This window comes from Orbicella faveolata, unplaced genomic scaffold, assembly GCF_042242905.1.
Source record: "Orbicella faveolata isolate gen_17 unplaced genomic scaffold, um_ofav_v1 contig_34, whole genome shotgun sequence".
Classification (NCBI taxonomy): Eukaryota; Metazoa; Cnidaria; class Anthozoa; order Scleractinia; family Merulinidae; genus Orbicella; species Orbicella faveolata.
The window spans coordinates 27,220,001-27,247,201 of NW_028301563.1; the positions used below are offsets into that span (position 1 = coordinate 27,220,001).

The 27,201-nt window shown below is 39.6% G+C and overlaps 3 protein-coding genes and 3 pseudogenes across 6 annotated transcripts in view; 4 read left to right on the plus strand and 2 right to left on the minus strand.

Moving 5' to 3' along the window:
- LOC149105548 (uncharacterized) overlaps positions 1–748 on the plus strand; it is a 3,963-nt pseudogene extending 3,215 nt beyond the window's left edge.
- LOC149105547 (solute carrier family 35 member F3-like) overlaps positions 1–27,201 on the plus strand; it is an 89,927-nt gene that overhangs the window by 12,799 nt on the left and 49,927 nt on the right. The window lies entirely within an intron of this gene.
- On the minus strand, positions 1,946–6,189 carry LOC149105549 (uncharacterized; annotated as a pseudogene).
- On the plus strand, positions 3,391–4,010 carry LOC149105550 (uncharacterized; annotated as a pseudogene).
- Positions 9,368–13,245, minus strand: LOC149105551 (uncharacterized). Of its 3 annotated transcripts, XM_089270713.1 has the most exons (5): positions 12,914–13,243; positions 12,773–12,823; positions 11,632–11,760; positions 10,213–10,375; positions 9,368–9,901 (listed from the first exon to the last, which is right to left on the minus strand). In XM_089270713.1, exons 1-4 carry the CDS (start codon positions 12,945–12,947, stop codon positions 10,224–10,226), a joined length of 366 nt encoding a protein of 121 aa, XP_089126839.1. In that variant the 5' UTR covers positions 12,948–13,243; the 3' UTR covers positions 9,368–9,901; positions 10,213–10,223. The 3 variants fall into 3 exon arrangements, with proteins under 3 accessions (XP_089126839.1, XP_089126840.1, XP_089126838.1); XM_089270714.1 differs by having other exon boundaries at positions 9,368–10,375; positions 12,773–12,817; positions 12,914–13,245; XM_089270712.1 differs by having other exon boundaries at positions 9,368–10,375; positions 12,914–13,245.
- Positions 14,096–26,560, plus strand: LOC149105552 (uncharacterized). Of its 2 annotated transcripts, none has more exons than XM_089270665.1 (2): positions 14,096–14,399; positions 23,502–26,560. In XM_089270665.1, the coding sequence occupies exon 2, from the start codon at positions 23,504–23,506 to the stop codon at positions 25,397–25,399; it is 1,896 nt and encodes a 631-aa protein (XP_089126791.1). In that variant the 5' UTR covers positions 14,096–14,399; positions 23,502–23,503; the 3' UTR covers positions 25,400–26,560. The 2 variants fall into 2 exon arrangements, with proteins under 2 accessions (XP_089126791.1, XP_089126792.1); XM_089270666.1 differs by lacking the exon at positions 14,096–14,399 and adding an exon at positions 19,367–19,436.

Below are 27,201 nucleotides of genomic sequence, written 5' to 3' on the forward strand. Positions count from 1 at the left end.
ATTTCTTGCAAGTCAGACACATATCAGGGAAGTGGTGGTTTGTACGGCGGAATTATCATTTACGGGCGTAATGGCCAAGGAGACTGGCGCACTGCAAATGGTACCCACTGCAAGAGTGGCTATGTTGTTATCACGCGAACCGACACCAAGGAATTGAAAGATCTGCAAAAGAAATGGCCACGGGAACCTGGCCAAGTACATGGCATCGTTTACAGAAAAGCTTTCGGGGAATCTCTGAATGATATGACAGCGGTAGGCGAAGGATTTGGAGTAAAAAATGGCCAGTTGACGATTAACTCAGGCGCTTAGTGATCACTACCATGATGATAGCAAAAGCATGCATAAAGATTCTGAGTGGCTTGTCAAGGAACTGATCAAGATCTGGAGGGATGCAGGGCCTAACTTTCCTGCGAGGCAGAATTACACTGTGAAAGAATTAGCAGACTGAACTAACAAAGGCGGACTTTGATCAATCAAAATAACAAAGTAAGATGATATTAAACGATTGATATGGAGAATTTAACGATTATTGACATGATGTTGAAGTTATTTTAAAAGTGTTTGGATGAATCGTGATATTCGGAAATAAAGGATTTTGTTCTGTTTGTCATTCACGGATTTGTGATTAACAGATGATGTCAACTTAATACATCGAAGATGATAATGTGGATAAAGAGAATATTAAATTGTAAAATAGATGTTCCCGTGTTCCCCTTTTTCTGTGAATAAATTTTTCATTTTTAATGAAGCCATTTCCTAAAACCGGTTTTCGCTTGACCTGTTCGGTAACACTTCCGGTTTCAATATTTGAAACTATCAGTGTTTTCTGGCTCAAATGTAGCTGATGAGCACTTAACGAAGCGACCTCTTGTATTTTCGAGTTCGGCCGGCAGGATTGAACCGCTTTCTGGCCGATAGAAAAAACACAAATTGGCCTCTCTTTAGTATTGAAGAAACGTTATTTACGAAAATTGTTAAATTGCTGTTCTTGGCAAAGGTTGGTCAAGGTCGCCAAGACAGCCGACATCCTGATATTCTCGGAAAGAATTCAATACTAACACTGACTTACACTTGCAAAGCTAACCACAATAAAAAAAATTTGCATGCTGGCGTTCTTGTTTTGACGTCACTGCTCCACTATCCCCAGGTCTCCTCTTTGCACGTTTTAGACGACCAAAACGCCATCAAGAAAATTTGATATCGGAATTTTTTTTGGATCTTTATGTCAGGATCCTACGTAGATTCGATCTAGCAAATAAAAAAAAAACAAACAAACAAACGTGTCATATATTAATATACTTAAAGTCTGTTTTACCAGCAACGCAACCTCGAGAGCTAGTCAGAGTTCATCTCAACACCGAGAAAATAAGGGTTTGTTTTCCACGTGGTTTAATTTGGGAGGATGAGGAAAACGACTGGTGTACTGTTTCTTAATTGTAGCATGTACACACATAGACTTAAAGATTTGGTAATCATTGTCGGTGGTAGGGACAAACATGATATATATTTCTTTTATTTTATTTTTACAATTCAAGGTTACTTAAAGATAATTACAGTGGTTAAATCTGTCATGATTCAAAATGGTTTTGGCAGTGCAGGACGATTACAGACATAACGTAGAGCTTTATCCTTTAACTGCAGACATCTACAAACCAATGATTTGAAATATTAGCGAACGTATTGAACACTGTACAATAAAACATGATCAGAGTTCCATGATCCTTTGAACTTGAGCAGCCGACAAAACTCAAAATGCAAATAATAGTAACTTAGTATGCTTACAGGAAGTGTCCCCTACAGGATCTGCCGTTAGCGGGGTCGACTGTACACATTTCATAACTTTAGAAATCCACTGCTAAGGTTAAGAACTTTCCGACCTTATCATTAGAACAGGCGATAAAAAAAAATTATTCCAAACGTTTATATATAAAAAAAAACAAAGGAATCACAACTGGATAGTTGCTGTACTTCTCTCCTGCAGCTGGATCAGTTGTCGAGGGCGGGGCAAGCTTTTTATCAGCGAATCTTCCGAATTCCCCGTCTGTCTAGTATCGCTCTCCTCATCGAATCCCTCATCCTGTTCTCTAATTTCATAATGTGCTCTCTTCTGTTTCTTCTTCCTCCTGTGTCGACGCCCATCACGTGACTCCTCTTGAAAGCTCTCCCCAGGATCTGCTCTCGTACTCAGACCACGGTGGGCTGGCATCGGTGTTGGGACCCTTTCCCGTTCGCCTTCCTCCAACTGACCGCCATAGACTGCAGGAGCCAAAGTTGAACTTCCTTTGCTGTGTTTTGCCCTCTTTTTTCTTTTTCTCGCCACGTTCGGACTTGCATCATATTCCACCTGTCCTTGGCGATCGTCGTTAACATAGACGTCTTCAGTTTTGTTCTTTTTCTTTTTTTTTCCTTCTTGAATTTTCGTGTGTAACCGTTATTGATATATTCTCCCGTTCAATGTTTTCTGTTCGAACACGACCTTCGTTTTTACTTGCTGTAGAAGGTTTTGAAATATTTTCACGTAGCTTCTTCAACGCTTGTTTTCTCCTTTCAGTGTTGATGGCTTTTTTGTCTTCTTTTGCTATGGAGAGATAAGAGCATAAAGTATTTTGTTATCAAAGATGTTAACGAAGAATTGAAATAGTTATAATTAGAATCTTACTTCTATTCCAGAAGCGTAACTTTTCATGGCCGAGTCATACGGTAAAATTTTCGCTCACCAACCCATTCAATTGTTTTTGCTCGCAGAGCTTACTTTATACAAAACTTATACACAGATTTCATCATTTTACTGTTGACTGAGGCTAAGATATATCGCAGGGTTTTAAAACATGTATTTCAAAATGCTACCGAGCGACGTTTTTCGTGCTGTGTTTGTCTGTCGTAAAGATGTCGTAAGATGATTCAGAGAAATCATGTTGTTAAATCGAAAAACCGTTAAATCAAACCGTGTATAATCGACTCTACACAAACGATTCCAACGACATATTCGGCTGAAATTTGGTTTAATTCAAAAATTGTAAGCTTAGGAGTTTTCAGAGTTTTTAGAATGCACCGAATTGCCGGATCAAAACAACTAAGAAAACATTAAATTATAAAAATATACGCACATTTACACACAAATTTTGTCGGTAATTATTCTTATTCGAAATGAAACTAAACAACAAGTATGATTTCCTTAAAAATACTGAATAAATTAAATAATTTCGCGACGTACCGTGAGGTTACGTTTGTAAACATTGTACTCTGTTCCTCTAAGCGGCTGCGAAGGAGACTATCTGAGCCCTGGGCAGTTTCCTAATTGAAAAAATTGTATCAAGTTTATCGGGAGGTTTAACTTTTTTTTCGACATAAGAATCGATATCTCTTTGTACCTGCCGACTGTCAACAAATATGTCACACTTTGGAGCCTATGTTGAAGAAGAAGATGATAAACTTGTTGTTTCCTCAAAGAGTGCTAGACTTCCGATTTTTATCGCTTACACGATTCACATCTCGTGCCGATCAGATCCATATAGTGGAAGTCACTACAAGTATGGTGGAATTATTCTTTACGGGCAAAATGGTCCAGATGACTGGCGTACTGTCAACGGTACCCACTGCAAGAGTGGCTATGTTGTTATCATGCGAACCGACACCACGGAATTTACAGAGCTGCAAAGCAAATGAAGGAGCCGGGCAAAGTACATGGCATCATTTACAGAAAAGCTTTTGGGGAATCGTGTAGTGTGAACGTTGTCGGTGAGGGGTTTGAAATCATGGATGGTTAATTTAAGACCATTTCAGGTGCCTTTAATCCTGTTGACGATGACTATCACGATAGCAGCTGGAAAATGGCTCCAAAATCAAACACATTGTGTAAAGAAAGTCGTGGAGTGGTGGAAGAGTGTCGGACCCAACTTCCTCGACTGCCGGAATCACAAGGTTAAAGATTTACTGTCTTCTTATGAGGACTAATGCTCTGCAACTGAGTCGAAGAGTTTTAAGTTTTAAAACTACAGCTACCTATCGAGACCCCGGCATAAGACACTGTAAGCTACTATATTGTTGTGTTATTATGTTTTCAACTTTTGTGACATGACTACGTCTAGAATATACATACTACGTAATCCGCGCACATTTTATCAAGCCAAGATGCGTTTTTCACAAAACTACTTCACGGTTGATCCGTTTTGAAAAATTTAGCCTAAAGTTTTCAAATTCGTCATTGGTAATCCATGTCAATCTTCTCCATCCTTGAACATCCTTGTTCTTTCTCGGTTTATTATTACTTCTTTTGTGTTTTTCTGACTAAACAAACTAATATTTTGTAGTTTCCTTCACGTTGAAGGTAATTTTGCACGTCCCGGAAAACCATTCAAATTATCGTGACGTAGCCCTTTGACAAAAATACAGAGAAATCTACGCGACCTTCGAAAGTAAAAATCCATGGAAATAGATTTCCTTCAACGAAAGTAAGTTGTTTTAACATAAGACAGATCGGTCGATAGATATAGCAAAAGGATGTTTATAAGTTGAATAAGTAATTTAAATCCCGGGAACTTTGGGGAAATTTACTGCATTCCAATAAATGGAAAATTTACTTCATCCAGAATCCTATTCCACGTGTAACTGCAGTAAATGACGGTAAAAACAAATCGGTAAAGAACTTTTAAATTTTTGTGAGAGGAAGTTCTTCTCATCGTCTTAAAGTTAATTAGTTAAGGGTTTTCCATTAATATTCCCTTCTTACTTATTTTCTACCCAGATGTGTCAGTCCCCAAAAAGTTAAGCAAAAAACACCTTCACTGCCGGCCATCCCAGTTTATAATTCAAAACATTGATAAACTGCCCAAATATCAGTCAAGTTGCTTAAGGTCATTCCACTGAAATAGAACCTGCACTGAGATTTTTGTCAAACTTTGCCTATTGACTGTTTATATTGTAGGAACTTAAATTTGGAAATAAAAATGAGGGGTACCCGTGTTTGTTTAGGAGCAACAGCACCTTGTTTATACCATTTAAATCCTTACAATAGCACCATGATTATAGTCACGATTGCTTGCTAAATTCACGTTTCCGACGATTGGTTCTTGCTCAACACTGAGAATTCGCCCATATTTCTTTTACATAGTGAAATTTATTACTCAATTCAGCACAACAGAAAAAAATGATAGGTCACCGTACTCGTTTTCGAGAAAATGACGATTTACCTCTACAGCGAGGTCCAGCCGCAAGGAAAAAGCCGCCATTTTTTAATGCGCGCGCGCTAATCACGCGTGAAATTATGCGCAGTAGGGATGCGCAATGCAATGCTGGGGAATAACCTTAATTATTCATGATGTCGCCTGGTTTTAGCTAGTAAGTATCAGGCGATATCATGCACACTTGCGTGCTATAGTGAATGAATAATCAAATGAAAGCAGGATAACCAGCATCCAGACATACCTGGCACAGTGAAGACAGTAAGCCACTAGGCACAAGAAACCAACACAGCAAAACTTATTGGTATCATTATATAGTTCAATTTATTATCACTGCTTCCTTCATCTGATTCAGTGTTCATTTTGATTGACTTGATTTTGACGCCCATAGCAGATGATATGCTGCTCTTGTGATCCTCAAAAATTTTCTTTAGAACTGCCACTGGAACCACACTGTGGCCATCTTTTCGAATGTCACTTCCATCAGGCAAGGTGACAAACAACTGGACTAAAACGTCATTGTCTTCTTGTTTAGGAGAATCAAGCACAACTGCATTTTTAGCGCTGAATTTTCTGAAATTAAGAATCAGCTTTCAATTTGTATTTTAAATAACAACAGGATGGAAAGTTAGATGTCCACATCACAGCTTTCTTTTTGTTACAAGGAGTTTAATTATCTTCAAAACCTATTGAAACGTAATGTATCCATGACTTAGTCACAGTTTCCTTTGATTAACTGCTTGTATCAAATATACAAAACTAACACAACAGCCACATGCAGCACACACCGCCCTTTATATTAAGAGTACGTTGTAAGCTTTAAAAGCTGAACTTATTGCCTAAATTTGAATACATACCCCTTAAACCGTTTCCTCTCTTGTCCTCGAGTCTCCTCTTCATCTACGCATCCTTTCGTGTAACCAGATTGACGTTTTTGCGAAGCCGAGAAAGTTGCAAAAGCAACTTCACCAACAAATAAAATATTTTTACACTGATTCAGGAGAGTCATATCAAACGCAGTGTCTTCAGTTGATAATAAAAACGGTAACTGCAAACAGTTGGAATCAAAATGTTTCTGCCCTCCAACAGTATAGTATCCAAAGTGCTCGTAAATTTTGCACGCTCGGCACAATTTAGACAATCTGCTTCCCAAATAGGTGCCACGTTCCGCATGATATATCACAACTGCATGAGTTTCCTTTTCCACAACCAAACGTTTCATGCATTTCCCGCAGCTGTCTCGATCCGAACATAAGATAGTGGCCGACGGCTCCGCACATTCAGGAGTCAAATCATGGAATTCTCTAAAAGTATCCTTTTCTGACGTGCACTTCAACCTTGGATTCAAATATAGAAGACTGCGAGTCGTAGCGTTGAAAGTCTCCACATCTTCAGGACAACATTCCTCTACTTCACCATAAACAAACCTCTTAATGACTGATGAAATACTAGATACCTTTAAAAACACATGTCATGGTTTGCAAAACGAAATTTACGCGGAATAAACGCATGTAATCTTCCCCAAAGATCGACATCTTCAGAGCGGTATCGATCAGGTGACCGACAACATCAACGGCAACGCCGTTTCCAGGTTTAGCAAGAAAGAACCTGGGAAGGAGGTTGCGTCAATAGAGGGACGCTCTCTCGTAGGCTCGATTACCAGCTGCTGTTCGGGAAAAGAGCCCGAGCTCCTCCCCCGAACTCACGGCTGGACTCGTGGACTTGGCATTGTTAATTTCAACCAATAACAAATCTGCCTGCCTGAATCGAGCAGGCTGCATAAATTAGCTTTCTCGCAGTAGCAAAGGACCGCAAAGGAGTTGTGCGACATGAAGTGCGATCGCATTAGTGGGATATTTAACAAATACCGTCAATTGATGAAATCTTGCCTGATCTAAAACATAGTGGTGTATACAACACGCAAAATGGTCAACAGACTTATACGTTAGAATCTATATTTGAATCATTTGGTGCCAGAATATGAGATAACGAACAAAGTAAACAAAGGGAGGGATAAACGCAAACATCGATTTCAAGAAACAAAACACTCAGTCAAATTGATGTGTACCTTAGTCTTCTTGAAGAGAAGCAACTTCAGTCTCTGGCGAAGCCAAACAAAATTAAATTTTTAAATGAGCCAAAGCAAACCGAACTAGCAAAACATAAACATGGTGTCAACACCATGCAGACCAACATATGTGTGACCTTTGACATGACAGTTGCAACAGCATAGTCAAACAGCTATGCTCTACTTTTTCTAAAAAAAAAAACTCTTCTATAGAACACAGCATGTAATGCCCTTCCGCGACAATAATGTGAAACAAAATAGGTTGGAGGGCCAAAGTTAACAGAAGTGGCGAAAACCCTACAAATTTTACGAGCCGTAGGCGTCATGTGGGCCTGCCTATGATTGTCATCAGATGACATTTCCGGCTACCTGAAGCGCCGCAAGAATTACATTATGAAGTTACGTCACAGACATGCTTTGCCGCTCACGCTCCAGCCGTCTCTTCTCGGGGAGGAACGTAGACCGGACTCGAGAAAGCGGCGGAAATCGAGCCTAGCTCCCTCGTCGAAAGAGAACGTTGTCCTGGCGACCTCACTGCCGACCAAAAACAAAATGACGTGTGAGTGGTTTAAACAGAAACTTTCAGCAACGGTATGATCGATAGTAAGCCATGGTTTTTCCCTCATAGTTTCGTTTAAAACAAAATAACACGTCATTCAACACTGATATCACTGGGTTACATAACATATTACCAAAATCTTTTCCTCTTTGCATCAAATATCCTTTACAGACCTACAGACCTTAAACAGCTTAAACGAACCCCCCTTCTTTCTTTCCTTACATCTTGATTATATCGCAGTTCCAGTACAATTTTCCCTTTATTTGTAAACCCAAATATATTTTAAGTTTTACTGGCGACAAAGAATGACTGACTCCTTGCGATGCAAAATACGTAACCGATTTTCCTATCTGCAATCTTTGCAAAAATTCCCCCCCGGCAATACAATAGTTTTAAGCGTTATTAATTTTCTCCCATTAGAAAAATGTTATTGAGAACCGATTTGGAAACTTCATGTTTTCCAAATACGCAAAAACTGATTTATTAATTGTTTATTTCTGTTTTCCTTCAAAGTCATGGGTACATGACTAAACTCTTGATTTTCTCACTCCCCGGCGATATTTACAGTTGATGACAGCGCGTGTCGCTGTCCTAACCTACATTTAAAACATCAAACAAAGACACTTTTCTGCGACGTTTCAGCGCCCGATGATTGGCCCGTAGGGAACGCTACACATGCCGCTCCTTAATTTCAATAAACAACTCTTTATCCAGTAATAATCACACCTCAAACGAGTTTTTAAAAGTTTTGACTGATTTGATCTATCGAGGATCTATCCTCCTGAGAAAACTATGCAATAACCTATCACGGCGTCGAGATCCGGCCCGATGATTGGCCCGTAGGGAACGCTACACATGCCGCTCCTTAAATTCAGTAAACAACTCTTTATCCAGTAATAATCACACCTCTAGTTTGTTTCCGTTAACAAATTCGTCCATTGTTACCAATCAAAAGACGGTAATAAACTGCGTCCTTTAACATTTCATGACCTTCTCGGCAAAGTAGCTCAAGGCTTAAGCACTCCACTGATGAAGGATATCTCTAAAGCTTTTCTTTCGACGAGAAATCTATTTCGTGTGGTCTTGGGTAGTTATACAAAGTTGGATAATATAATTTTTCACGTAGTAATTATACAATAGTTGTGAGTTGGTATGTAGATTATGTAATCCTTTGCGGTATTTTCCGTCTGTATGTGGGTTACGTTTTCAAAGTATACTGGAGTGTTTTCACTCACGTGACCAGCGGCCATATTTCTTTAAGGAAAAAAAAAGTTTTTGCATTACAAAAGAGTTTGTCTCCTTCAGGATTGATTTGGATACCAACATGGCCGACTTTTCATTGTTTAGGGACACCAATATGGCCGACAGACTTCACGGGAAAACACTGTTTAAGGCTTTTGTCAGTTAGGAGTTGTGATTCGACGGCATATCCGTCTCTTGATCTCTTCACTCACAAACAATTTATTTTAGCGCATCACTTTATGGACATTAGTACATTGGTAAAGTTACTGGCTGGGCTGTTTATATGTGATCAATATATAAACGAAATGCACACTCCTATACGTTTGGTCTTCATCACTTATACTTAGTGAGAAATTATTTTATTGTCATTTCACTGCAAAGTGATTATAAAACAAAAGATATTTCATTAGATGACAAGTTCATTTGTAAGCTGCTAATAGTAAGATGTAAAGTTCCGGTTTTTAATTGGTCAAAAGCTTATTTCTTTGGTCAGTTGGCTGAACTTAGAATCGTCCTCTCTCATAAGCGCCCAAGCAGTTATGTTTCACTTGGGGCTGAAAAAGCGTCTTTGACGAGAGAGTTGGCGGGGGTGGGGGTGGGGGGGGGGGGTGGGATTAAGTGCTGCAGAAGAGAGGAATGGACTACACACTATATAGTTGAAAAGAAGAGATATTATTTCGGGTCAAAATGATAAGCTTTCGTCCCATGCATGCATTCGTAGTGAGGTACAAATGGTGTAACTCTTTCTGATTGGCGAATCCTCGGGAAGTTTTACTGACTTTCGCAGTAATCGTATAACAATGACTTGGTTACTTCATACACAGCAAATTGAATGCCAACAGTGGGAGCAACCTGCAAAGAGAATCAAGCGACTTCAGTACTGCTTTGTTGTTGCAACAAATACTAACTACGTGTAATGTTTTCGTTCCCCTTGCCTGTCGTATTCCCCATTCACTCCAAAGTAAAACAACTTGAGTTTTAAAGCTGTTTTGTTAACACGGTTTAGAATTGTTTTTGTTTTTGCTTTTTCTTTTCTTTTTTTTCATAGTCTCAGGTTAGTTACGCTCTTAGCACTTTCTTAAAACCTGGACCTATTTTACAGCTTCAACGTTCTCATAAAAAAAGTTTCCCATATATATCTAAAAAAGAGTGTACTGAGTTACCTTTAAAAGGTTTAATTTGGTAACATTCCCTTGAACAAGCCGCGAATTCCTTCAGTGTTAACAATAATATTAAAAGCGTGCCACGTTGAGTTGTATTTGAATAATTCTCCACTGGTGCCTTTCATCTGCATACGGCGACGAGCCACATCAAGAGGGTAGGTACCTGAGTTAATATTTTCAAATTAACAATAAGCTATAATCGAGCACCACAGTGCTGTATTGCTGTTTATAGTTTTCTTGTAAGGGTTGCTGGAACTTAGCGTTTTGTTCTTGTCCTGATTGTGGAAATTGCTTTTTCTAAAGGATAGGTAGGTAGGTAGGTAGGTAGGTAGGTAAAGTCTGCACACGAACCAAGGGGCCCACAGAGCCGGAGCTTATCCCGGTTTCCGTAACATGTAGCGACTAGGAGTATTGCTACTCCTCCTAGATGGGATGCTGGTCGATCACAGGCAGCCCCCCAGCATTTCGCCAAGTTTCCCTGACAGTTCGCTGGTACCCATTTATACTCCTGGGTGGAGAAAGGCACTGTGAGAGTTAAGTGTCTTGCCCAAGAACACAACACAATGACCCAGCCAGGGCTTGAACTCGGATAGCAACTCTCAAGCCAGCGATGTACATGTAATAAGCGATTTTATACGCCGACAGCGCCCTCGACGAAAATCGGCAAGTCGGATATTTGGCACGTCAGATATCGATCGACAATTTAAATTCGGTAAAATTCTTCTGGTGTGCCCGTTCCCGCGATTTTAAAGGTTCATCGCTGTGAGTCACTAACCACGTTACCCAATCAATTCATGCGATTTTATCACATGACTTTTCAAAGTGGAGAGTGGAGGACACCAAAGCGAGAAAATGGCCTAGAGACCTCGGGAACGAGGTTTTAAACGGAAAAAAAAAAACATTCTCACTTTGATTTTCATTAAAAAATCAGGGGTTTTTGGGATAGTTTTTTTTGTGTTCTTTCAGGAAGTATAACCCGCTGAAAAGCCCGTTCACACAGGCGATTTTGTCGCGCAGTGCAATGTAATTTAAGTCGCGCTCAGGTTGCAACACCAAAATGGCGCGTGTAAACCAGCTGCGATTTCAGTGCAATTTTAGTGCAGTTTATCTGCACGGTTTGAGATGCAACTCACGAAACACGGCGAGTTTGAGTAGCAGTTTCACTTTAAATCAGGCTCACGGCTTTTGTTCACAAAATAGACTTGCACTGACAAACTGCACTAAAATCGCGATGATATCGCCGCAGGTTGCAACTTCTGCACGACAAAAATTGCATTGGCTGGGCGACAAAACTTGCCTGTGTGAACGGTCTTTAACGCTGACACAATTTTAGGGAGTTACGTGAAAGCCCAGCAGCCCTACCTAGCATTAAGTCCTAAAGTTACCAAAATACAGGAACAGTGAGTGAAGAGGGCCTACCAGTTTGAGCTACAGAACCAGCCACCGCTCCACAAGACAGTTTGACCACCACTGGTAAGTCTCGCTCATGTGTCAACACCCTTAACTTATGTCCGCCAGCCTGGACGTGGTAGTACGTCATGACATATCCTGAGACAATTAAAATAAAGCCTATGTTATGCATAGCCCCCCCCCCCGGGGGGGGGGTACTCCCATATGAAACAGACGGGTATGCTCGTCGTCTCGCTTAGGTGTGTAAAGCAAAAAAAATATCTATTTTATTTACCTGATTTACCTGCGATAAATCAAAACTTTTAGAGTTAGGGTTAAGCCTATAAAGTGTAAAGTATCTTTTAGGGGTTAAAAAATGCGTGAGCCACGTCTAGCTTGGTCTTCTTTAGGAGGCGATTTCAAAATTTTCTACTACCATCCCCGTCGGTTTCATATGGGAGTTCCACCCCCCGCCGTGCATAGCGTCACTTGCAGTTATTTTTTGGACATCGTTGCTCTTGTTCCTACAAAAATTTGCTTGTCTGAGTGCAGCATCGCTCTCGAGCCACTTGGCCAATCAAATTTTTACCTTCTAAAAGCTGTCGCATGAAATTTCTATTGCAGCGACGAGAATTACCCCGGGGGAGGTACTTTGGGAATTTCTGGGTGGGGATGTGCCGCTGGGACCCTGGAACCCTTAGCCTATACCAGAGCTAGTTCAGCTGAATTTTGCTACCCTATACTAGAGTAAACTCCCCAAATCCCCCATCTATCGACACTGTTGAGGCTGATTTGCGTAAATTTAAACTTGCTGATTTGATTTTTCTATATTTTTGAGTGGCCATTTCTGGTTTCTTTAGACTAGATAAAATCTTCAACCAGCTAATCAGTTTTGTGAAAAATGATACCCTATTCTAGACCCAAACGCTCTGATTTATATACCCTATCCTAGAGTAAACTGCTTGAAAACCATACCCTTCACAGCGGCACATACCTATATAGCCCATATATGGCAGTGCCCCCCCCCCCGGAGAATTACTCATTACATCGGGCATCTCACGAAAAGCATTGTCGTTGCCACCAATCGAACGGTGTTTCCGGCCCATTATCAGCACTTTAAGGCCACATAGCATCAAAGACACGTGAATAGAATTACTCCGTTACAACATACCTTTCAAGCTCTCATGGACTGCGAAATTCAATCCTATGTAAGGCGCTATTCCTTGTGGAATGCAAAATAAATTTAAGTTAACAGCAGCAACTTTATTTTGTTACAAGAATGTACAATAATCTGGTTATATGATAATCTTACTATTAATGATGGTCCTAATCCTCTGAATAAACATTCGCTCATAAGACCGCCTTCCTCTTTCACAATGGTCACAAATGCTTGTCGTATGTTTCTGTAAATTAAAACACTCGTATTTACTGGACTGTGGGGTGATAAATGTTGCGCATGCCTTTATCTTTTAAGGCAGATGTTCAAGACGCACTTTAGGGATAAAGATTTCGTCATTTCTCTGAGCAAAACAATGTTATAGCACATAAATATATCAAAATCGTTTTCCAAAGGAGAACAAGTTCTTGTTCCCGGAAGGGAGGGTATTCCTATATGTTGACTATACGGGGATGATCCGCTGGACAGGATATGGTTTTTCCAGGTTTTTGTCATAGATGGGGTATCCATTTTCCGGTTTGCGAGCTACCGATCCGAGTTTCGTGTCATGGACAGGGTGTTACTTTTGTTTACAGGTTAGGGATTTAAGGTTTGTCATAAACAGGGATATGAAATTACATACATTGTCATAAACAGGGTAGGAAAATTAAGGTTTTTCCGTCATGTTCAGGATAAGCGATGTAGAACCCCAGCGGAACACCCCAACCAAAGTTTGGGTGTAGTACCCCCCGGTTCTTGTTGTTCGTGGAACGAGAGAAAAACTTTACAATAAAATGGGTGAAGTGCTAGAGAAGTCATCTTCCGCTATTTAGTTTTCGTTTCACCTAAAAATCGTAGAGATCGAGTACATTCCAATTATGGTTAACGCCATTAATAAGGTAAAGGAGGAAACTAGAGGCGGAGGGAGGGGAGGGAGGCAGACAAAGTTTCCTAACGGAGTCAGTCATCTCTAAGTGAGGTTTCATACGGGATAATTGAAAACAAGTTTTAAGAATCGCTGAGATCCAAATGATTCAGATGAATTACATAACACGTTATTGAAATTCCACTAAAATGAGTTATTCTGGCTGTATCTTTCGTATTACAACAAACCACGCATGAAAAGCCTTTATTATTTTCGTTAGAAACAGAGACAAAATAAAAGAGATTTATGATGACCCTTGGGTCGAATGATCGTCTCGTGATCAATTTGTCGATTCTCGGAATTCCATGGTTTTAGTTTGAAACCGCTAGAAACGGTCGAAAAGAGTTTATCCTGTTCCTGTGCTTACATAGACGATAGAAAAACTGGGGTTCACCCAGGACTCATAGAATTAAAATCAGACTACATAAATGTGTTGACGTGACAAGGTCCGTATTGTCAAACACCCAATCGGAAGAAACAGCGTAGAGCGTAATTCATCACTGATTCCGCGCTGCAACGCCGAGGAACAATTCCCGGAAAGTATAATTCTATGTTTGAGTGTTTAGTCTTTAAAACCGCAGACGCAACGACGATCGATCTTCTGCGCTTTACTGAGTGATAGGGGTGAATCTGGTTTTTTAGAGGCCAAATTGCTGCATTACACTCGTAAATCTTCGTCTGCGCCTTCGCCATACTAACTGAATATTCATTGCCAAGGTAAGCCTACAGATTCACTTCAATGGTTCTGTTAAGTACATGATACATAAAATGTCCTGATGATTTTAAAGGAACTTAAATAAGAAAGCACGCTTTCTTCAAAATCGGTTATCTTTATTACAAGGGAAGAGAAAGTGCGTACTAAAGCGCTTTCGGTTTGATGATTCGACAAGCATACTTCCATGACCTGGCTACCTTGACATGGTGAATTGTGATGACAGTGTACGTGATAGGAATACGAGATCATAAAGTAATTCCGCGAAAATAAGTTTTCTGGGAATATGATTGTTGATGCATATGTCGTAATTAAATCGAAAAGCAAACCAGCAAGCTGTAGTTTTATTCAGAACTGAAACAGCTGAAGCCTATGAAGGCGATAGTGGTGTCAAAATATTTGGCTGAGGTAAACATTCACAGGCAGTCACCGACTCTGAATAAATTTATCACTTCTCTAGCCAAGGACAGGCCGCTAAGGATCATATTCTTCCAAATTTTCCCATTTCTCAAAATCACTTGCGTTTATACCTACGTTGTGCCTTGATAATCGCTTGCGAACTGAAAACGAAACGCAGCATGAACCAATTCAAAAGATATATTATGGCTAGGAAGCTAAAGCAATCGTCCGCGCTTTCAGCAAGTAAAAGCGAGCAATTTTCATTGCCAAAGAGTCGGAGGGTTTAAGAGTGCCTGCCCCTAAAAATCAGACAAATTCTTAATTTCGCGGCAAGGGTCGAAAATTCGATTTCGCTCATATTCTTATGGTAGATAGGCTAGGGCATGACAAAAACTACTGGATAGTTTTTTTGGCAAAATATCGTTTTGTTTCAAAGAATTATGCAAATTACCAAATTCCGTTAAAATCGTCATTTGACGCACCATTTTATTGACCAAGTTTGAGAGCCTCGCATGTAAAACCACATCATTCTTCCGTCTTTAAAACACTCAAATATTTTTGTGCAATGCTTAAATGTGTACTGAGTTGATTTTAGGGAATGTTGCGTTGTCTTTTTGGGTGTAAAATAATTAAATTTCGAAGACATGTATTTCATTCACTTAAAAGTATTTCGTGAATATAATTAATTTTCACCATGTGCGAAACCTTCAAATGGATTAAGCTTCTGGTGGTTGAATTGCAGAAGGATGGTCTACAAATATCAGTGAAAATTTCTTTGGGCAAATGATTGTGAGTGACGCGAGAGCTTTTCAAAGTACGTCAAAAATGCAAATATTTGGCAATCCGTCGCCAAATTTCAATTTACGGGTTAGGGGTATATTTTAGCAAGGTGAACGTCCGAAGTACATCGCCTACTGGCAACCTAGTATTGGTCGAATACCATGAATTCGTGACCATCTTTCTGCGCATATGAACATCACTGCATCAAAGTCAAAAACGGCTGAGTCATTTGCAGATAGTTGCTTACTTTGCACTGCGCCAAAATGTTACGTTTGATCGATTGCTGACCATTGCTGATGAGCGTGTCGGCGCAGCACAATCTTACAGCCGTTATTTGTTCGTCACGCAATGCTGTCACGGCATATGCTGCACATTTTCATCTATTTTGTATAGAACACTCTCAGGATAAGTGAAACAATTTAATCATTGTTCATCTGTTTGTTCATATATATAATAATATGTATATATTTATATGATCGTATTCTATAGTGTATGTGGCCTTGGTCCAAATCATGTTTGTTGTACGTTCTGATGTGTCAAACAACAGCTGATAAAGCTAGTGTACTCACTGGAATTTAAAAAAAATCGCCATAAACAAATTATAGATCAATGAAGCAAGAACTAGCTGAAATAAAAATAGGACATCACAACGTGTCTAATTCGTGAGAAAAACAGACTAAATTTAATTAGTAATTACTTGAGTAAATAGCCCTGGCCATGCCATTTTATTTGGCGAATTTTGTTTGCTTAGTGGCGAGGCATTGGCATGTTTGTAACAGAAAATAGAGGACTGTTATTAATTCAGTCCAAGATTATTGCCAGTAAAGTATTGTAAATAAAACACCTATTGACCGTTTACCTCCGCGGCCTCCATTTGGTCGTTCCGATAAGGGTTTCATTATTGTCTTCACCCCTATTAAGCGGCCACCCAAAATTTAAAAACTTTGTTTTGGACAGGGCGATGGCAGATAAGAGTCTGAAATTGAAGGTGCACGACGAGTGATAGTTTAAGGACGGTACCTGCTAAATACAAAGGTTTTTGCGCCAGGTTAGGACCTTCCGAAAAAAGTAGATCTTTGCAAGGTCTATCGGAATCCACAAAGAAAAAAGAGGGTAGCCACGCATTTTTCCGAGATAATTAACCTTGAATCTCAACAAAAATGCTGACATCAGCATTTTCTGAAAAAAGGAGGAGAGGATATTTCTTCACAGCTTTCTTTAGAACTCGCCTTTACATACAGAAAAGCAAACACATTTATAAAGATCTGAAAACTACATGGTAAATGGTAACATAAAAACCATTTTTGGTATGTTTTTAATAACAAAATCGTTGTAACAGCACTTTTAGAGTCTCTGACAGCCTTCCTCTGTTTCAGCTAAAATACAGTCTAAATATCTTTTGCTCACAACCAGAAACTAATCACATGCTGAATAGGCTTGCCACTTCCACTTCATAACATAAAATATAGGGGTAACCACGCGTTTTTTAAACTTTTTACGGTGCCCGTTACATTTTTTGCTGCCACCTCCCTATCTCGCACTGGTTTTGCGCGCGCACTACGCCATCTGCAGGTACATGTTTACAGTTGGATTTCAGTATAATTTTCGACAGATAACAGCTAGTTTTTCAGCTGGAAGACGTTAACAGTTAGTGGTTAGCGATATGCTGCTGTTCTGGTGTTCTTGGTTTAAGTACAGGTTCATTAAACTTGATTTGGTCACAGTAGGAAAATTTTGCTTTTAATTTAGTCGCGTACTCGGTACGGCTATTTGAATTTGGAACAGCCCAGCCGTTCTTCCCGCCTAGCTCAGCCGGGAATTTCGGCTTTGGAACGGCTTTGATTCAGACGTCGAACTTTTCATGAGCCGAACCTAATGTATAAATTATTATAACGTATTTTACAAGCAGTTTTTACTTTGCCTGAAAATCGCTGACATTTCGATGTGTTTTGGTTTAAACTAAATAAAGTTCGGCGAATTAAGTTCAACGTCTGAATCAGCAGGTGTACTTTTGATAATTTGGGTCGGTCCAAATTCGAATTAAGTTCGGCTCATGAAAAGTTCGGCGTCTGAACTGGGCCTAAGCCGTTTTTGACTTAGGTGCAGTGGTGATCATATGTGTCGAAAGTGGGTCAAGATTCATGGTACTCGACCATTAAATAAGTTGACAGTTGGCGATGTACATCAGACGTTATGTAAACAAAAGCAAACTTCTGCTTTATGTGCGACGAATGGTGAGAGATCGACTAGAAACACGTCAAATCGGCTTTGGACCTGACTTTTACTACAAATAAGGTTAGAACATTTCGAAATTATCAGCTCTGTGTCTATTTCAACCTATTATAGGTCAAGTCATGTGGTGCATGCTAAAATCTACGTCTAACCCGTAAATTGAAATTTGGCGACGGATTGCCAAATATTTGCATCTTTGACGTACTTTGAAAAGCTCTCGCGTCGCTCACAATCATTTGCCCAAAGAAATTTTTACAGGAATCTGTAGACCATCCTTCTGCGATTCAACCACCAGAAGCATAATCCATTTGTAGGTTTCGCACATGGTGAAAATTAATTATATTCACGAAGTACTTTTAAGCGAATGAAATGCATGTCTTCGAAATTTAATTATTTTGCACCCAAAAAGACAACGCGACATTCCCTAAAATCAACCCAGTACACATTTAAGCATTGCACAAAAATATTTGAGTGTTTTAAAGACGGAAGAATGATGCGGTTTTGCATGCGAAGCTCTCAAACTTGTTTAATAAAAGGGTGCGTCAAATGACGATTTTAACGGAATTTGGTAATTTGCCTATTTCTTTGAAATAAAAGGATATTTTGCCCAAAAAAACTATCCAGTAGTTTTTATCTTGCCCTAGCCTATCTACTATGAAAATATGAGCGAAATCGAATTTTCGACCCTTGCCGAGTTATTTTCCATTTTTATGGACAGGGACTCTTAAAAAGCTTTGATTAAAACTGATGCTTACTTCGACTTTCGTTTTTGCATTACACAAAATACTTCGGTGCGCTTCTGCTTGAGTTAGTGCCTGAGTCGCCACTGAAAGCCAGGCATACCGTATCTGCTGGATCAAACGCCCCCGGCGTTTATTTAAAAATAAGAAGTTTGGACCCGCCGTTATTTTCGAGGCCAGTGTTTAAACGGGGTCCCCCGTTTAATAGGGAAAATACGGTAGGCTCTTTCAGGCAAAATGAACAAATGGGGGTAACCGAACTAAGATACACTGATTTACACTCGACTTAGTTTTTAAAGTCTGTTTGAACAATTTGCGGTACATTGAGGATCCATTCTATCCTCTTTTCTCTTAACGCATTTTTGATAAATCGCTTATACTGCGCAGTATTAGCTTTAAAAACACTTTGTCAGAAATTAAACTCACTGTACTGTAAAACTGCAATTCTGAGTTTGATCGGTAACACTCTTAGTTTCTTAATTTCACAACCATTTTAAATTTCAGTTAATCACACCTAAGGGATGAATCAAATTGAAATTCGAGTGGAATTTAAATCCAGTTTAAGTTCTGTCTTTTTTCATGCTTCTTTATGTAATCGTCTAAATTTTGTCGCTGTGAGGATAATTTTATCACCTAGTTTCATTTCCGCAGTTCACATGTACATGACTTATTTCAATACCATTTCATCCATCTATTTTACGGGAACACATGACCCTACCACTGACCCTCTCCCAACCTAAGAGGTTTCATTACAACGTAGCAAAATTTTCTCTTTCCAAGAAACTTAATCCAAAATTACTCTCTTCTTTCTAAAGAGGAAAACGCAGTAGGCCTAGTGGGTAGCGCGCCAGACTCCAGATCAAGAGGTCCAGGTTTCGAACTCTAGTCGGAGTAAGTTGTTTTGTGTTCTTAGGCAAGACACTTCACTATCACAATACCTCTCGAGGAAACTTGACGAAATGCTGGGGGTTAACCTGCGATGGAACAACATCCCATACAGAAGGAGTAGAAATTCTCCTGGTCGCTTCATGGAATACATGTATTTTGGTGTTACCTAACACCACAATTTTTTTTTTCGCTAAAGTAATAAAGCTTATTTTGTGGAGTAATCTGCCGCTAAAATTTTTCGATTTGGTTAAATCCTCGAACTTCTGTGTCCCTTCGAAACCGAGTTTCGAATAGTTCGCGACCGCGCATGGGGAATCTGGGGAGAGTTAAATCTGTGACGTCAAATCCAGAACGAATGCTTTGGCTGTCCTAGTCAGGTCTCTTATTTTGTCCGAGTGTAGAAGCCTTTTTGCAGCACAAGTTCTTTCGCTGGGACTCCGCAGTCGACCGATTTCTGTTTTTACTAACAATGTCTTCTAGTTGTTCTGATTCTGAAATGAACTTTGACTCGGAAAACTCTGAAATTTATTATATCGCTGAAGAGAATGACCGCTCACGCGTATCAACATCGCAAACTGAATAGTCAAACGGTGACGACCGAGCTGATTTGTATGCTGACTACTCTCTGGCCAATGGAGAATGGACAGCCAAATACCAGGAGGTAGATGCTGATAAAGAACTCGAACGAGCTCTGCTGGACAGACTCGAAGGCAATGATATGTAGAAGTCGAAGAGTGATACTAGTAAGACTGTAGCGCGTGGCGCGTCTTTACTATCTTCGCGCCTTCTTCGATCTCGCACTAATATACTTTCGTAATAACAGTCAAGTCCGTTCACTTTCTCAAATTATTTTAACTTCATGCGTTCAATGTAGATCAAAATGATTATCCCATGACAGTGTTTGTGTTCTTTACGTGCAAGTGTAAAAATTGTAGCGTTGCTTCCCTTCAAAACATCAACGAATGTTGTGGTTGTCAAGACTCAAAGAAGAGTGATCTTGCTCTTGAAGATATTGGCGCTGATGTTATCTTAAAGTGTGTTACCGAATATCCAGGAATTAAACCTGTATGCCTTCAGAAATGGAGTTTAAGATTAGCAGCGGGCAAATACAAAACTAAAGGGAAGCAAACCTATCATCAAACTGGCAGCAAAGAGAGGTAATTTAGGCATGCACATGGCTGTAGAAAGTAAAAAAAAAAATGTTTCCGAATCCGTCTTTACATGCATGCACACAACATTTTACTTAACAGTGATTCTTCCAATTTACAAGTATAGTTGTGAAACGATCAGTTACATGTATAAACAAGTCATTGTAAAGTTCCTGAGTAAGAGGGGGGTAGCTAGGGGGTTGGTTATGTTATTGCAATCTTTGGTTGGTCAAGTGTGAATTACGATTAGTGTACACCCGTTTAGTCCTGTATCACTGTTACAAACATGCTTTAGTGATTCTCGAACAATACTGTTACTTTTTGTGATTTCTTCATTGAGCTTTGTTTTCAGGTATCCTGCCCTATCCCCCCTCCTTTCCTCAGCATAAGATGCCCACTGCTAGAAAACTTTTTCCATTAATCTTTTTTAGTTACGAAGTGTTTCATACTAAGAGTTCTCAAGCTCAAGGCTGGTGTATGGGATGTTGGGGAACAAGAGGATTCCTTTATGTAGCAATAATATTACTTGAAAGGAATTTTCAGTTGAAAAGGATGAAAGCTCTGAATGATTTGACCTTCATGAGGAATTCGAACAAAACTAGAGTGGGCTTGATATTTACTGTACTTATTTTGACAAACTGCAACACAAACTGTTCTACAACTGTACAATACTGCAAAAATATGGCATTTGTTCGAAAACATATCAGTCTTATACACCTGGAGACCAACAGCTTACTGAACTATTGGTTCATAGACATAGACAGTTTGTTTTACTCGTACAACACACTAATAAAAAAAGGCCCATGAAACATCAAAAGGACCCCTTTTTCTTCACTTTTGCTTACAAATGTGAATTATTATAATCCTGTGTTACAAACTGGAAGCAGCTGCCTTTCTTTCTTTTATTGTCAAGTGGAAAATTTAATGTTTGTGTCCCTTCACTGACCATTTACATGTCGCAATCAACCTTGACAACAATAAAATTATGTTGTTTATTTATTTATTTATTCATTTATTTATTTATTTATTTATTTTTGATTCTGTATTCTTTAATCTATTTCCTGGCAAATAATGACAAGCTAATAATGATATGGCTCTGTCTCACAAGGACTAGAAACTACCAAATTCACAAATCTGATTGGCTGAAACTGATATTGAAAGCAGACTAGATCTTCCCATCTAGACCGGCATCTAGACTGGTAATGCTTTGCAGTGAAAAAGTTGTAAACTAAAATGCAAAATCATTGTTTTCTTCTAACAATACTTATTTATGGAAGTGCCAAAAAGCCTGATGAGAAAAAAAAAGCAAAGCAAAATGTCAGTTAGTACAAACCAGTTACATTAAAAGAATTAAATCGTTCTTGTTTGCAAATTATAGTAAACATCTTATTAACCAAGCTTAGTCAGTCTGTATGGGAGAATCTTAACCTCGGTCGTGTTTACAGACCTCACTGCGTTCGGTCCTCAGTCAAGATTCTCCCATACACACCTACTGCTCAGCTAATACGAGCTAAATAATGATAATAATAATAATAATAATAATAGTAATAGTAATAATAATAATAATAATAAAAAGAACAACAACAACAACAACATCAGTTCAATGATGGCTTTTCTACAGTGCAGCAAGTTGCAGATGCATTGTTATGGACACAACCCTGTCCCTGTGAAAAATAATATTTATCAGGAACATTTTTTGTGTCACAACAATGTTTCCCATGCTGGGCAAAGAGTGAAATATTTGTGTCTTCAGCAATGTTTCTGGAACAACGTGTCCTCATTTGCAAGAGCATTTGGTCAGCAGAGATGCAATCTCATAAGCATGCATGTATTACCATGGTATCAATAATTAAAACTTCTATAAATACAATTCAAGTCCACAAGCCTCATGCAGAAACAGACACATACACAGACAGCTTGAAATTGTTGTGGTCCTGGGCGAAGTATGTTCTCTGTATATTGATAATACCCATCTGTAAAAAGGGTTCTGAACATGTAAACTAATTCTAAGCCATTCCTTGCTTGAATGTCTCCATGGCCACATTTGTTGAACGGTGGGTCTTCCAAACTAGTGTGCTTGTTCGCATGACTTTCTTTCCCAAAATACCCTTACAGATTTCTTTTTCAAAGAATTGAACAAGGAAGGAAACTAACATACAACAGCTGGTAACATTTGCTCAAAAAAAAATATCTCACCATTTTTCTGTATCTATCGGCTGTGCTGACTGACTGCTGCTGTTTATCAGATCAGATCGATGCAACAACGGTTGCACGAATCGATGGAAAAGCGGTTATTCCAAATTCGTCTCACTTAAGCCATGGAATCAGCAAAATCCCTTCCTCTCGCTGAAAATCCAGGCGTCGAGCGAAATCATCTTGTTTGAAACCCTTACAACAGATCAACAAACTCAGACGCCTCTCACTTTGCACGTTTCGCTTTCACGAAATCGATCCATCGCTTTGTACGTTTCTTCTCTTCAGGACGATCATCTCTCCATAAAACGGTATGGCATGAAGCGCAGTACCTCCTGTACGTTTGCTGTGTTACTACATCCCACTACAACGCACCTGGCTAACATTTTTTCGAACTACTTTCCCAGCCTTTCCCCACAGAAACAAGTAAATATGCGAATTTACAGAATCACCGTGTTCTGGATTTGACGTCACATCCGGTCCTCGACCCATGCCCCGTTAAACTCGGTCGTGAACCAAAATGGCGGCGTTTTGACGTACTTTGACGAGCCATAGAAAATTAAAGATTTAACCAAATCGAAAAATTTCTGCGGCAGGTTACTCCACAAAATGAGCTTTATTATTTTATTTTATTATTTTGGTGGAATACATGTAAGCTCCATCAGTCAAGGGCCCACCAGGCTCGTGTGATTTGACCTTACTTACTAAAGTTATTTTGTTTTGATAGTTATGGCTGAGGGAGGATCAGATGACGGTCCCTTTGAAATAGACTACCCAGAAGGTGTCCCTTACAGTCCTTGGAATTTTAACATCTACAAGATGTTGACCATAATCAAACAGGCCTGCTTTGGACATGTCAAAACCAACTTGCACCACATGCTGAATCAACTTATGCCAGGAACTACACAAACGCTCTTAGAGCACAGTGGATCGCTCGATCTAGATAACTGCTTCATAGCGAATCAAAAATATGACGGCCAACGAGTTGGAAGCATGCCAGAAGATGTGCCCATTATCCAACCGATTAGACAGCCTGTCCACTCTGAAGATGACATAATGAGAGATGTAGGTCTGTCTTTTGAATGCGATTACAACCTCTGTTTTAAGGATATCTCAGCCAGCGAAAATTCACAGCAGAACGTTGATCTGAAGTCTTTAGAGAAACCTCTACAACTGCAAGTCATTCCTTCGCTGCCTCCAGGTTATGCTCAGTTGGCGGTCCCTCCAAATGTGGATTGGGTACCGGGTCTGCAGAACCTATGTGTCAAAGATAGAGAAATCACGCTTTTATCCTCGGAGCTTCTCATTGAGCAGATGTATAACGTATTAACAATCATCACAGCCATTTTAAACGTCCACCGAATAAAAAAACACCACAAAAGTGAGAACGTGTACCACGAGGAAGATTGCATATCCCTTGGAGACTACCTCCAGTATGTCGGACAAGCGGGCCCAGCGGTTCATGTGGTGATGTGTATCGCAGATTTAAGTCCCCAAAAAGGCCGGTACCTTTTTCTTACCGAGGATGTCAGCTTGTCAGTGCCTTGCAAAGAATGGCCCAGCTGTGCTAAAGGGTGGCCTACTAGAAACAGACCATCAGGGTGGCCTCCTGAGGAACTCATTAAGAAGGTAACACAAGACGGGTGTCATATTGTACCCAAGTTTGACGCATCGGTGAAAAGCTCAGAAGCGCCAAGTAATGGTGACATGGCAGACAGTGCCGCGAGTACTGTCGTCCCACAGACACAGTGGAGATACTCATTCTCATTGGCAGAAAGGACACTTATGACCTCGATCACAGAAGAACAGAAGATGTGCTATCTTATATTCAAGTACCTTTTCTCGCGATGCATCAAGTTGGAGTCCATAATAACCACATACACCCCGAAAACGCTTTTCTTGTGGGCACTTGAAACTGTACCCATCGATCAGTGGACCATGGAAACGGTCGGCGATCGCGTAAAGAGCCTGATGGAAGACTTGAGAGCCTGTGTTAAGAAAAAGTACTGTCCACATTACTTCATCAGTGGATCCAACACTCTCCAGCAAATGGATGACAAGAGCGTTAAAGTTACACTGGAGGTTGGATTTTCTATGTTGGACGAAGATATGGCTGAGGCGCCAGTTTTGGGCTCAGATACATTTGAAACGACATCGGACTTTCCTGTGAACTTCATGTTTACATACAAATCGTTTTACCCAATCAATGCTTGGTTAGAATCACTCAATGCACAAATGATGGCGAAGCTTGATACGCCGAGTAAAGTCCCCAGTGCCCAGAACTTGGCAGATTTGTTGGACAGCTCAAAAACACATCCAATTCTGATGACAGAGATTTTAAAATATCTTGTTCTGTCAGACGAGATTTACGGTCAACCACTGCCAGTTCCGGAGTCCCTGCTGCACCACAAGAAAGTTACACAACTCCTTAAATTTTTGGAAAAATCCATCACAACGCCAGAAAAGTTCGACGAATGCATGGGAGAACTTGATGTTGAGATGAAGTTTCTTCATTTACAGTTCAGAATAATCGACGAACTCCAGAACTTTTTCACAGAAAATCCAAATTTTGCCTTCACGTTTGAATCAAGCTCCGAAGAGAGCGGATCGGAAGCTGATGAGTGAACTATGCTCGAATAACAAATCAAATTAAAGTCAGAACTTTAAGCCCTTTTCGGATAAACAAGGACTATAATTTGTTTGTAGAAACACTAAATATTTCCGCTGTTTCGTAGTTTGTTGCTAGATCTAGAGGCCAGTTGCTAAACTGGGAACATCGAGGAGAAAACTGCGCGTTTAACATGTTTCTGGAGAAGTGGAGAAGGGAAAAATTCTTACTGTGTTTTCGTCTACGACGAGTTGCCTGTTTGACCATCTATGAACGGATTAAGTCCTCTATAAGTTTAAATTTTCAAAAATATTGCAGTTGTGACGGACCGTTCAGTTTAATTTTCAAAAAAAAATCCAAACTCTTTTGGATTTTATAAATCAGTGCATAAGAAAGGACAAAGGCATAAAACGGATCTCCAGCGCATGCGTTAAGAACGACACAGTTTGTCCCAGAAAGGAGTACCACAAAGATCTCACGGTTATCTAGAATAAATTGTAATATAGTCTGGATAATTGCACAAAGTTTTCATCTTAGTGCCCTTGTTCTTTAGCAGTTGATAACCGGGAGCCTAACTAGCCAGTTACTTACAGTGCACTCTGCACTTAAAATGAAATATCATAAAAGGCTGCTCTAATACAACAAAAAGTAACCCAACAGTATACATGCGTGTATACCACAAGCCATCGTAACGGAACAGTTATTACAATTTAGAATTCTTACCTGTAACGTCTCTCACTACTTTCTCCTTGAACAGCAAGTCTTGTCTTGTGTCAAAAATTTTGGTTAATTATTAGAGTCTACCATATTGAATACCCAGTCTTATTTTAAAAGACCTGAATTACTGTGAGGGTGAGCATTTTATATACTTCTGTACCATAATGTAAATTGCCCACCCTGTGGTGGAGGGGGTGGGGAGAGGTGGAGGAGTGGGATACTTATAGTAAGCGTACTGGGTCTGCAATGTGTGATAGAGGGAATTTGGGATGAGAAACGTTTGTTGTGACTAATTTTTGGATGCACCATTTTGGAGAGGTCAGAGAAGAAATTAAAAAGAATTTTTGTGCCGTAGTTGTAAAGCGACATCAACCCCTCATTTGTAGTGTAACAGACTAAGATATATGAGATGTACTAAAATATATGTAATAATAAAGAGCTGCATTTGTTGTTCCCTAAAAGATATTTGTTGCCTTCCAGGCAGGCATTTTTTTAATGAACAATGATGGGTATAAAAAATTCCAGGAACTGAGAATGAATCTTGTTGATTTTTGTTCCTTAACTGGGTATTATTCACCAAAGAGAGCACAAGTTGTGTCATTGCCTGTAGAAGTTTCCCAGTACCTACTAAGGGGAATGGTCTATTGTCAACAGCATAATTATCAATTACCAGTCAATAAAAAAGAGAATTAATGCGCAGCGGTTGGAGTTAATTAAGTCAGCAGTGGTAATTGTGTTTTTGGTAATAATTATAGACACTTCATGCTCACCATTCAAGGTTATATCAATTAGGGTACCAAAAACTAATCGTAAAGGGAAAAAACAAAAAAGGTTGGAGAGGGGGTGAAGATGTGGTAAGTTAATCTGATGCAAACAGACAAATTTTGAGAATAAACATATCTTTCATCACCGTAATATACACTGCACCATTCAAGGGATTCAATGGTTACAGGGGTGGATCCTGAAACGGCCAAAAGAATGCCTGGAGAGTGCAAAGTTGCTCCAAATCCACAACCCAAATACATTGCTGTGGCAATTGCACAATAGCACTCCAAAAATAGTTCACTTCAAAAAATTGAAAAAAAAAAAATGCAAGAAAAAA